Here is a 13431-nt window from a genome sequence, read left to right as displayed (position 1 = left end):
CAGAGACCCTGGATTTTATTCACTCTGTCTCACCTCACTAAGAGATTTAGAAATGAGATTTAGAAAGCTATTCTCCTTTTAAGCCACCATGCTTATCACACTAACACTACAATAAAGTCCTATGTTTGGGCCAGAGTCTCCTGGTGAATAACTACCTTTTCTTTAAGGATTAAATATATCTTAAAGGCATGTGTTTAAGCATACTGATGCTGAGGCCCAGCACACCCCTAGGTACTTTACACCTAGGAGAAATCAAGTAAATCTACTTGTCATGCCTGACTCACTCAGGCCTAGTCAAGAACTTCAAAACAGCCTCACCAAAAGATAGTTTAATAAACAGTTTATATATCTTGAAGACTGAAATAAATAATGGTAGTATCAACAACAAATGTGAGAAAAGAAAGGAAGAATGCTCATTTATTCTCAACTAATTTTTTTTTCTCATCCCTGAGAAGTCAAAACCATGGAAGCTCAACACAATTCCTTCTTGTTATACAACATCCTGCTGGATCCTCTTTCTACTTTTTGGTAAACCCCCAGACTGCCAATAAAATTATGTTAAACAACTTAACAACTAACAGACTTTTCAAAATGAACACTCAGTGAAATTCACTTCCAGATAAATCTTTTTAAAGGGGCTTCATATAATCCAGCACAATATTTCTCAGTTACAGAGATTATACTCTACATACAATAGCGGTGGATTGACCAATAGTCAGAAAACCTATTTTCTGGTCCTGGTTCTGCTAGCTAAATCAACCTGGACCAGTGGTTAATATTTCTGAGCCTTAGTTTCAGCATCTTTACAATGTAGTTGCAAACTAAATGAACACCCAAGACCCTATGAGTCCATGACTATGATGAATATAAAATCAAAGTAATGACTTCTCTCTTTATTAAAAAAAAAAAAATACACATTCACAAGTTTTAAAAACAGTATGTCAAGTCAGAGCTGTGATTTAAAACAATAAACCTACAGCTAGCTCATCTTCAACAATTTAAAATAGAAAGAACATGAATAACTGAATTAAAAGAAAAATGTTTTGATTATTTTTACCTTCTCTCCCACAGACCTTTAACAAGAAAAGAAGAAAACTTGAGGCTAGTCTCTATGACTTTTATTTCTTCTGTGAACCTTTAGGTGGAAGTGTTAAAGACTGATGAAATAACTTTCTGTTTATCATTTGAAGTTTGTTTCATTCAACTTCTTAGATAAGCTACCCTTTCAGATGCAGCGGATAGGCAGCAGGTACAGCATGACTGTGAGCTTCATGGAATCAAAGAAAGCATACTTTCCTCCCTTCAAGAAGCTACCTCTCACAAATAGAACTTTTAATACAAGTCTGATTTAAGCGTCCTCTTATGCACTTTTCAGTGATTTCATTTATTTACTTACATGGCTTTTTATTCTACAAACGTACCATAGAAATTTCCTGGTCTCCAGCAAAAGTTTTAAATGTAAATTACTTAACGAAGTTTACTGTCTGGACTAGAGCTCAAAGAGAGAAAAAACAACTTCTCTGATGCCTGAAGTTATAGTTGTGCTGTTACAGACCTACTCACCTACTTTGCAATTAATTAATTTAAAAATTAATACTATCTGCTATTTAACATTTTGAAAACACCTTCAATCCCTTCACAAGATTAGGACACTACTAAACATATAAACTTGGTATTTTATTAAATTCTATTAGATGTACAATAGTCCTCGTTTTACTTAAATTGTCATTGATCCTTAAGATGCAAGGACATCTGAAACAATTCTTTAAATGTCATAACTTTCTATGCCATTTGCTGGCCCTTACTAAGTTACTACTCTATTGCCTTTCCCTTTTAGTTTTTCAGAATGAACAAGACCTTTAAGATGCTGGTATGTGGCAGCACTGTTTACAATACCAACATTGAAACCATAAGGGGCCACTAAATACATTATAATATGTAATTATAGAGCATGTATAGCACACATAATAGCATATAGATATAGTATATAATTATGGTGCATACTAATCGTTTATACCCATATTTATATCTATATTATATGTAGCATATCTATATTACACATTATAGCATATCAGTACAATAGAACACAATACAGTTATCAAAAATTATGGCACCAAAGAATGGTGACTGGCAGTGAAAACCTGTCTATGATACACAGCCAAGTGAAGAAAAAATGGATTATTTTTTAATTAACAAAAATTAACTATTTTTGTTTTAACAATGTTTATTTCTCCAGAAGATCTTTAATTGAAATTTCTAAGGATCATCACCTAATGATGAGTCAAAAGAAGTTTACCAATAATCTAGCTCATAAATAATCCGATTCCCAGATACAGTGGGAGGAGTAACAAGTACAGTAGCCATTTTTTGTTTTGGGAAAAAAATCTAAAGAATCTAAAAGAGCCACAGACCAAAAAGTTGATGGTAGTTACCTCTAGGTAGAGGAATATAAATAATTTTTCTTTTCTTTTTTTTTTTACTTAGCTGGATTTTCTAATTTTTCTATAAGTAAATTTATTTCTTGTGTAATGTTTTTATAGTTTAAAATTCAAATAAAATTATATTCTGTATATTAGTTAAACAGAATTGGGCCAGGTGCAATGGCTCATGCCTATAATCCCAGCACTTTGGGAGGCCAAGGTGGGCAGATCACCTGAGGTCAGGAGTTCATGACCAGCCCGGCCAACATGGTGAAACCCCATCTCTACTAAAAATACAAAAATTAGCTGGGTGTGGTTGCAGGCACCTGTAATCCCAGCTACTTGGGAGGCTGAGGCAGGAGAATCACTTGAACCCATGAGGCGGAGGTTGCAGTGAGTGGAGATTGTGCCACTGCACTCCAGCCTGAGTGATAGAGCAAGATTCGGTCTCAAAAAACAAAAAAACAAAAAACAAACAAACAAAAAACAGAATCACACTATGCAAGCCCCCATGTGGTTACTGCCACAATTGAGATGTCTGCTTAATTCAGTTTGTATTTAAAGCCTCAGACAGAAAAACACATAAACTCAAGTTTTCCAGAAATGAAACAAACAAAAAAGCACCAAACCTACTCTACCACCTCTGGAGAAAGGGGAGTCCACTGCCCACTATACATTACTGCCATAGTTCATCTCTCCCAACCTGAGATCAAGAAGCACAATGGCAAAGTGGAGGAAAAAAGGTGTGATTAAAAACAAAAATGGATTAAAGGGTAGAAAGAGGGTGAATTGTTGTGTTTTTTTCCTACTGTTTTACCATAACACCAAATACTTGGAGAAGGAGTTGTAAAACTCAGCATTAAGAGATGGTGGTTTGTCCTATGACGGGAATTTATATCAACAAAATGCCTTATAAGCCAGGTAGGGTGGTGTGTGCCTGTAATCCCAGCTACTCAGGAGGCTGAGGCAGGAAAATCAGTTGAGACCAGGAATTCAAGACCAGCCTGGGCAATATAGCAAGACTCCCTATTGAAAAAAAAAAAAAAAAAGCCTTATATTCATGAGTTATTTCTCTAGCATGATCAAGATTCAAACAGAACCAAAGTTCACACAAAGTTCCCTCTAAACTGGGACTCCCCTGAAACCTTCTAAACTCAAGATTTTATTTAAATAGAACACAGCCACCTTCGGTTAGTTAGCTGATCCCAATAACGTAAGAGTAGCTTGGGAAACACCTACTGAAAATCACAAGGACTGCTGTAATATTTTACATTGAACATTTTCTGATGGAATCTACCATTTCTTCTGACAAGGGCTACTCAGTCTAACAGCACCAGCAAGACCACATTCAGTTCAGGGGGCCTTTTGGCCTGTGATGCCTCAGTCCTTTCTACCATATGCTATCTGAGTATACAATTGTCTTGTTCACTGAAAATGAGCATGGCATTGTACCATGACTGAATCCTTAATATAAAGTATATTTAAGTAAGTTCACCCTTTATGTAATAACTGTGGTCTCACATTTATACTACATAAATAAAATCTATTCTTTGAATTATTACGTAAAGCAAACTTTCCCAATTAATGGAAGCCTTAAAAATTTTTTTAGAATGCAAGTACTCTCCATGGCCCCCCACCCCGCAACTTTAACTATTTTTATACATTTATATTTTCTTACATCAGGTTTTAACAGTGGACCATACTTGTATTTTGACAAGGCTGGCAGCTTCTAATTAGAGATAGAATGTGTACATGAATACAGACAGAAATTTTAACAGGCAGCACATATCATAATATTTGTTCTATAAGAACTATTTAGACACAACCTAAATATGCTTGAGAATTTGGTCCATTTGAAAGCTCATGTTGAAATTGGAAAATTCTTCTTTCATTTAAGAGATAACCAAGTGAAGAAACAAACAACAAAAGACACTCTCCCTATGAGAAAAGGATTCTAATGGTCCCTGCTGGGTAAGGTATATGTGTGATGCTTAGCATTGGAAAGCCTGTCTCTGAAATATGATAAAGCTCTGGACCTAATCTCATCTAATGGTAAATTTCTGCCAGAGTTGTGGAAATTGTGGGTAACTGTTTAGATGAGCCATCTCAAGCCCTACTAACGCCCTCAATTTCTCCTTTCTTCCTTTGCTCGGGCTTTAGGGGTTAAACCTACTTATATTCCCTGAACATTTCCTCACCCACTCTATCCCCTGGATTATGGAATGAGAGGCTATCTCTCCAGTTATCTCTTTTCTTATCGCCCTTAGAGACACTAAGGGCAAATAAACCTGGGCCAAGTTACCAAACTACCTAACTTTACTTATCTGTAAAATGGGAATAGTATTAGTACTTAACACAGAGATTAGGATATGAATACCAAATCCTTAGACTAGTGTGATACCTAATTAGCATTATGTAAGTGTCAGCCATATGCTTTTATTATCATTGGTATTAAGTAGAACAACGTTTGATTTGTAAGCACTACATATTACTATCACTATTATTATTTGATTGTTAACTGTTATATAAAGTGAAAATAACAACATGAAATCTTTTACTTTAGAAATCTGAGAAAAATCTTGCGTTCATGGCTCCTGATTACTTGATGATTAACAAAGCACTGTTGCCAAAACTTCCATTTTGAGATGGCTCAAAATGGCTCCTCCATTTTTCTCATATCTGTTCCTCTGTTGTGTCTTTCTCTCACCTAGCCTCATTTATTCAAACTCTGTTGTTCCCTTATGGCCTAACTTAAATGGGCCCTCCTTCACAAAGCTTTCTATGAAGCCCACCTTCTAACATAGTAATAACTTACCATTTTTATATTACATTGTTTTGTTTATTTTTGTCTCTCTCCCCAATTAGAATGTAAGCTTCATGAGGACAGGAATAACTGCATTTTGTTAATGGATGAATCCTTGTGCCTAGAATAGTAGCTGGCATATAGATTATTGATAAAAATTGTTGAATAATTAATATTCAATCTGGCCTATGTCAGACTTGTTAGATTAATAAATCCTTATCTGTTTAAGCCACCATAGTTGTGTATTCTGTTACTTACAGCTGAAGACATTCCTGATGTTAAAGCATTATAGAATATGCATAGAATATTTGTTGTTATCCCCATCATTGTTATTACTATTATTATGAATTAACCAGCATTTATTATGTGCTTACTATGTGCTAGGCATGATGTTCAGTATTTTTAGCACATTGCTAAATAAGCATCATCTTTTTTAACCTTTGCAATAATTTCTGAAGTACATACCAATTTTAGAGATGAAGAAACTGAGGCTCAGAAAAGCTGAACAGTTTGCTCAAGGTAACAAAACTAGGAAATGACTGGCACAAACTATAAATGCAAATTTCTGGCTCCAGTGCCTATACTCTTACCTAGTATGCTGTACTGCCATGTCTGTGAAATATACATAGAAGTATTTTCCTCTTAAAATAACTATAAGCTCCACAAGTCAGAAATCCTGTTCTCCAAGCCATGGTAGCCACTAAAGCAATTAATATATTGAGCCCTCAAGTAGCTACTCAGTAAATATTTGTTACAGAGATAAGTGAATACCAATCCTGCTCTGGGAATCTGAGTTTTTATAAAAATGAGACATGAATATACACTGTTAAAAAATTACTATATTCTCAAGTATGTGCCCCTAGTTTCTCTTGATTGCAGGAATTTTTCCTTCTGTTTTGGTGATATTTGTCACTCAGGCATCTGGAATCAAAACACCATCTCTGTTACGGTCTGAATGTTTGTGTTCCCCCAAAATTCATAGTCGAAACCCTAACCCGCAAGGTGATGGTACTAGCAGGGGGCATTTGTGGATGGTTGGATCACGAGGACAGAGCCCTCATGAATGGGATCAGTCCTCTTTTGGAGGTCTGAGAGAGCTCATTTGCCCCCTCTGCCATGAGAGGACACAGTGAGAAAGTACCATCTGTGAACCAGGAAACAGTCCCTCACCATATACCAAATCTTCCAGGACCTTGATCTTGGACTTCACAGTCTTCAAAACTGTGAGAAATAAATTTCTGTTGTTCGTAAGCCACTTGGTTTATGGTATTTTGTTTTAGCAGCCCAAACAGGTTAAAACAGTCTCCTAACAAATTAAATAATTGGTGCTCTATGTATTTAAAGATAATGATGGATTTATTTTCAATACATGGCTTTCTGCCACATATGGTAACCCCTAGGCCCTTAGGCAGCTATTTTTTTATGCAAAATATTTTATGCCAGTCCCTTGTTGGGTAAGACAAGTAAATAAATGAAAACACACACACACACACACACACACACACACACACAGAGCATACACATAAATATATAAAAACATATATGGAGAAGGCAGTCAAAAACTGACTGGACCCATGAAGAGAATCCCCAATGCATGCAATTCTCTTTTCCTTGCCTTCAGCTTAGTGATCTATAACAGCTTCTCATATCAGACAATAAGTAGAGATGTGTAAGCAGATGCAGATAGATGAATGAACTGGGTGATCTGAAAATCTGTTAGATCTTAGAATTGAAGCATCTAATACATGAATTGAAATTAAAAAAAAAAAATTCTCCTCCTCCAAACAGTTGTATGAACAAATCAAAAGGAAAAGAAGAGTTGGAGGGAAAATGAGACAAAGAACAAAATCTGGTCTATGTGACACATTTATGAAACTGATGGCCTGTCAGCAAGACACTGATGAATATTTTTGCAGGATAAAAATGGCAACGCAGGTCTAAAAATAAACCACTGCGCTGCAGACCTGTCTGGTTCAGCTACACCACTGGAATATAAACATCCTCACTAGTACATTTTGACTCAAGGTTTCACAAAGAAGGAAAAACTGAACGTTTTGTTAGTAAGACAAGATATTTTACATGGTTATAAATCAGTTATGTTCTCTATATAATATACATTGAATTTAAGTGTAATGATTTTCATTTTCTAAAAAAGGTAAAATAAATGCTAATGGCAATATGCCACTAACTAACCTTTTACAAAAGACTATTTCCTCCCAACCCAATTATAATAAAATTAGAGTGGTATTTTCATTATCTCATGATAATATGATAATATCCTAAAATAGGAATTTAAAAATAAAATTATAAATTATTTCTAAGCTGAATTGAATGACAGATCTAGTCAAAATGCTATCTCCAAATGGCTCTTGAAAAGGGGTGAAAACGCTATTATCTCATTTTGCATCCAAATTTACAATAAAAGCTACTATCTAAAATGCAAAAGTGAATTTACTATCCTTTACAAGTAGCACTTTAATTCATCAAATCCATTCACCTTATTCAATCTTGCCTTATGTTACGATTCTGGTCTTAGCTAAATAGTGATTTCAATTCTAAGAGTTACAAACCTCTGGAAGGTTCTCCTAGAACATTCTGATTACTAACATGCCACCTTTTTTTAATAGTAAAAATGAATTAATTCTCCATACCAATAAAATGTGAATAATAAATTACACTTGATCCTTTATGACCACACTGAATTGGAATAAATAGAAAATTTTAAATGACCATTCTGCTTCCACCTGTGGCCACTAGTCTATTCACGGCACAGCAACCAGGGGCATCTTTGCAAAAAGTAAATGACATCACATCACTACCCCTGTTCAATTCCTTCAGTGACTTCCCATTACTCAAAATAGCACACCACCATGGCAGGCGAATTCTTAATTTTTTTTTTCTTGTTGCCCAGGCTGGAGTGCAATGGTGTGGTCTCGGCTCACTGCAACCTCTGCCTCCCGGGTTCAAGCAATTCTCCTGCCTCAGCCTCCCAAGTAGCTGGGATTACAGGCACCTGACACCATTCCCAGCTAGTACTTTTGTATTTTTAGTAGAGATGGGGTTTCACCATGTTGGCCAGGCTGGTCTCTAACTCCTGGCCTCAAGTGATCCACCCATCTCGGCCTCCCAAAGTGCTGGGATTACAGGTGTGAGCCACCACACCTGGCCAATTCTTAAATTTTTTGTAGAGACAAGAGCTCACTATGTTGGCCAGGCTGGTCTCGAATCCCTGGCCTAAAGCAATCCTTCCGCTTCAGCCTCCCAATGTGCTGGGATTACAGGTGTGAGTGACTAGTCTCCTTGCCTAATTCTTGACAGCAGATAGCTACACATTAAAATATAAATACATCCTCCAATATACATCTGTATACTTCCTCCATTGCAGCTGGTATGCCATCCAAGTAATGGCAAAGTCTTCTAATGAAGAGGAAAAGAAGAAAAAAACACATATAAAGAGCTGTAAGATAAAAACAATTTCACTTTAGGAGTCTTCATTTTCAAACTTATTTTTGCAGTAGGGTCACAAAGTTAATAATAGTCAAGAGAAAACTCTCAATTCCCACTTCGAGCTTGCTCCTCTGTCAGAACTCCCCATGGGACCACCCATTTATTCAGTTGCTCAAGCCAAAAGCCTCAAAGTTGGCTTTAATTCCTCCCATTCCCATATCCCATATTCAATAATCCATAAGACCTGTCTAATACATACCACGTATGACCACTTCTCACTCCTAGAAGTACCATGCCCTGGTTCAAGGCCCCATCATTTATACCTCCCCTAGATGACTGCAAGCATCCTTTACAACATCCTACTTCCACCCTTTGCCACTAGTCTATTTGCCACACAGCAGCTAGAGACATCTTTGCAAAAAGTAAATGACATCACAACCTTAGCCCTGTTCAATTCCTTCAATGACTTCCCATTACTCAGAATAAGAGCTCAAGTTTTTTTATGTCCTACAGGATATTTCATGACCTCGTTCATGCCCCTCTTCTACTACCATTTTCTCCTCTTATACTCTCGGCTTTGCCTTTCCTCAAACACCCCAAGCCCAGGCCCACCCATGGGTCATTTCACTTGCTTTTTCCTCTGCCTGGAACATTCTTTTTCTTTTTTGAGATGGAGTCTTGCTCTGTTACCCAGGCTGGAGTGCAGTGGTGCGATCGTAGCTCACTGCAACCTCTGCCTCCCAGGTTCAAGCGATTCTCCTGGCTTAGCCTCCCGAGTAGCTGGGACTACAGGCACGTGCCACCATGCCCAGCTAATGTTTTTGTATTTTTAGTAGAGATGGGGTTTCACCATGTTAGCCAGGATGGTCTCGATCTCCTGACCTGGTGATCTGCCCACCTCAGCCTCCAAACGTGCTGAGATTACAGGCATCAGCCACGAGGCTCAGCCTGCCTGGAACACTCTTACCCCATGTTTGGCTCCTTCTCACACTAAGGCCACTCAACGTCATGTCTTCAGAGAGGGCTTCCTGACCACCCTATCTAAAATATCCCCACCCCAACTACCTATTTACTAGTTACTTTCTATCCCAGATTCTTGCTTTATTCCAATTCCATGTGCAATTACATTATTTATCTAGTATTATTGTCCATCTTCCCATACTTGAATGTAAGCTCTATGACTGTCTTGCTCATCACCATATTCCCTTAAAAAAAACTAACATATAAATTAGTAATCTGCAGCAGCAAAAACTGCAAAATCAAATACCTATAGGAGCCAAGAGGTCATGAAAGGGAGTAAATCAGGCAATTTCCAGCTAATATGGAAATGAAGGCCCAACACAAAAACAGCTTACTATTTCTCAAGAGAGACCTGATATACAACCTTCTAGATAAAATCTTCCAATTGTTTGATGATAAATTATGTTGGTTTTTTTTCATTAAAACTCTATCCAAGCCAAATATACCATATCTGTGAGCCAGATACATACACAGGCTACCACTTGTTAACTTCTCACCTATAGTAAATCTTCCAAGTTTAAACTTACTAGGTGCAATAGATTATTCTATAGATTACTATAAGTCATCCCATTCCACATGCTCTTTTGCAATGTGAATTTGCCATTTCTCCCATCAAGAGATGGAATCTATTTTCCCTTCCTTGGATATGTGACTTGCTTTGATTGACTTGCTTAAGGGAAGTGTCAAACAGCCTAAAATATGCAGCATTGGTTTTGGGACCTGATGGCAGGCAGAGGCTGAAAAAGTGGAAAGTCAGTTGTTAGCAAAGGCCAGAAGAGCCATGAGAAAATTGCTATTAGATGCAGGAGAGAGAGTGCCTCATGTTACACAGTGGTGGAATGTTTGGCAAGACTGTTGTCTGCAATAATATTTACCTAATTTAACAATTACATAAGATAGAATATTTACCTAATTAACTTATCGACTGGCTAAAGATATTTCCAGGTAGAACACTGAAAGTAGTACCAACTGGCTTCTTTCAGCTGCATATGATAAAGTATGGGGAAGAGAGAAATAAACTAAAGAAGGACCTGTTTAATTTTTAAGCAGAATTTAGAGGAAGTAAAGAGGGCCCAAAACAGTCTCTACAACTGGCGAAAGACCTGAAATTTAAAAATGGTCTCTGGGGAGATATCAAATCAGAGGTTTGTCCATAAGATCTTTCGTTGAGACCTTGAAAATATAGACCCTTCTCATCTATACAAAGGGACTTCTAAGAATCTTAATGACCTTTTCTTCAGTAGGCAGACCCAAAGTAAAGACAGTTCTGTCCTGGAAAGGGATTATAAATGTGGCTTTTGGGACATAGAATCAATCCCTAATAACATTCATAGAAAACTCTCAAAGTTTTAAAGAAAACTATAGTACTAAAAGTACCACCAGTTTGGACTAAAAGAGAAAGAAACAGTTCAAAATGGGAGAAATAAAATATCTGTGGGTTCCCAACTTCACATAGGTAAGAAGCAAGTTGAAAAGCTACTCAGCTACAAATATGACCTATTTCTTATGAAAAAGAAAAAAGAAGGAGAAAGCCAAGAGCCCAAAGGGTAGAGCTAATAGTCTTACAAAACAATGTACTAGGGAACAACTCTCAAAGAGCAGAACTGGGCACTATTCAAGGTATATATATATATATATATATTTTTTTTTTTTCTTTGAAGTCCTTGTCCTTTATTGCACAAGGAGTGAGGGAAGCAGACAGACCAGTTGGACCATAGTAGATGGGTGTATGAGGACAAAATGCTACCTGAAAGCCAGCCAACCCATACTCGCCTGAAATGGATGCTAATACCCTTCCAACTCTGGGCATTGGTTTCACACACAGCCTCTTCCAGGGATAAAAGGGGTTCTTCTAAAGCTTCTTGTTACCCTCAACCATGGAGGCAAGTTCTGAGTTCTGGTTTTCCTATGACGCTAACTCTAGTCACATAGATCTCTGGAGTGATCAAACATGGTGGAGTGGCAGGGTGAGTATTCCAAAAGCATAAGTAAAACAAGAGTCTTGACCAAGCCCTGTTACAATGTCAATGCCTGTATATGGCCTCCCAGCCCAACCAGAAATTGACAGAGGCATGTATATGGTGAAAAGATATACATATATTTAGAATTAGCCATCTGGACTAAGTTTAGATGATCCCAATTTTGTTGGCAACATCCAAAGCATTGTAATCAGGAGCCAGTTGAACATATGCTTTCTTCTCTCCATCAGGCTGAATCAGGGTGTTGACCTTGGCCACATCAATGTCATAGAGCTTCTTCACAGACTTTTTGATCTGGTGCTTGTTGGCTTTAACATCCACAATGAACACAAGTGTGTTGTTGTCTTCTATCTTCTTCACGGCAGACTCAGTGGTCAATGGAAACTTGATGACAGCATAGTGGTCAAGCTTGTTTCTCCTGGGGGTGCTTTTCCGAGGATATTTGGGCTGCTTCCGGAGTCGTGGTGTCTTGGGCCACCAGAAGGCGGGTGACGTGCGGGTCTTCTTTTTTTTGTGGCTGTGAACGCCTTTCAACACTGCCTTCTTGGCCTTTAAAGCCTTTGCTTTGGCTTCAGCTTTAGAAGGGGCAGGAGCTTCCTTCTTTGCTTTCGGCGCCATCTTGTGAAAAGGCTATTCAAGGTATATTTTTGATACATGGGGTAAGAGACTTAGTAACATGTGCCCAGATGAATTTCAAAATTGCTATGGAACAGTGCTTCCAATTCTTCCTCTTTTTAAATGAGAGCATCTACTACAGTTTTCTTGCCCCTGTCTCACCACTGTATGTTGGATGGGGGATGGGAGACAGAGGCAGGTAACTTATATTTTCATTCACAGATTTCTAGATCTAAAGAAGCTGTACTGGAGCAGCTGTGCCTAAGAAATCTCATATGCATCTGGACTTTAGTTGGATGAAAAGATACTGGACTCCAGGTTGATGCCATAATGGGATAAGACTTCTAAGAGAGGAGTAAGTATATTCTGCACGTGGAAGAAATGTGAATTGATATGTTCAGAGGGCAGACTGTAGCACACTATTTCCAAAGACAGCTGCAACAATACCTTCCATCTCATGCCACTTCGCTATAGGAACTTGACATTCTCCAATCAAAAAGTAGAATCTTTTCCCTTCCACTTAAATCTGAGCTGGTCCTGTGACTTGCTTTGACCAACATAATTTGGTAGAACTGGCCAGGTGCAGTGGCTCATGCCTGTAATCCCAACACTTCGGGAGGCCAAGGCGGGTGGATTGCTTGAGGCCAGGAGTTTGAGACCAGCCTGAGCAACATGGCGAAATTCCATCTCTACTAAAAATATAAAAATGAGCTGGGTATGGTGGCACATGCCTGTAATCCCAGCTTCTTGGGAGGCTGAGGTATGAGAATTGCTTAAACCCAGGACGTGGAGGTTGCAATGAGCCAAGATGGTGCCACTGCACTCCAGCCTGGGCGACAGAGCCAGACTCTGTCTCAAAAAAAAAAAAAAAAGAAGAAGAAGAATGTGGCATAACTGACAGTGTATAACTTTCAGATCAAGGCCTTAAGATATCTTACAACTTCTGTTTTCACCTTGGAACAATCTCAGTACCATGTAAGGAAGCTCGACCTAGTCTAGTAAATAATGAGAGACCACATGGAAGAAAACTGAGGCTTCCTTGGTAACAACTAGTATCAAGGCCCCAGACATGGAGGTGAGGCCATCGTGAACCCTCTACCCCCAGCCAATACCACGTGGAATAGAAAAAAGTTGTCTCCAATAAGCC

The 13431-nt window shown here is 38.1% G+C and overlaps 2 protein-coding genes across 2 annotated transcripts in view; both read right to left on the bottom strand.

Moving 5' to 3' along the window:
* Positions 1-13431, bottom strand: part of HSD17B12 (hydroxysteroid 17-beta dehydrogenase 12) — a 175053-nt gene that overhangs the window by 124912 nt on the left and 36710 nt on the right. The gene's annotated exons all lie outside the window — the stretch shown is intronic.
* The window catches only part of LOC129135242 (large ribosomal subunit protein uL23-like), a 67509-nt gene that overhangs the window by 17813 nt on the left and 36265 nt on the right, over positions 1-13431 (bottom strand). The window contains exon 1 of the mRNA XM_054662228.2: positions 1-13431. This exon is cut by the window's left edge and continues 17813 nt beyond it; it is cut by the window's right edge and continues 36265 nt beyond it. Coding sequence (XP_054518203.2) covers positions 11817-12287 — 471 coding nt within the window. The 5' untranslated portion in view covers positions 12288-13431 and the 3' untranslated portion in view covers positions 1-11816.

Source organism: Pan troglodytes, chromosome 9 (genome assembly GCF_028858775.2).
Source record: "Pan troglodytes isolate AG18354 chromosome 9, NHGRI_mPanTro3-v2.0_pri, whole genome shotgun sequence".
Taxonomy (NCBI): Eukaryota; Metazoa; Chordata; class Mammalia; order Primates; family Hominidae; genus Pan; species Pan troglodytes.
The sequence above is the reverse complement of the archived record's forward strand: the minus strand, read 5'-3'. Positions and strand labels throughout refer to the sequence as shown.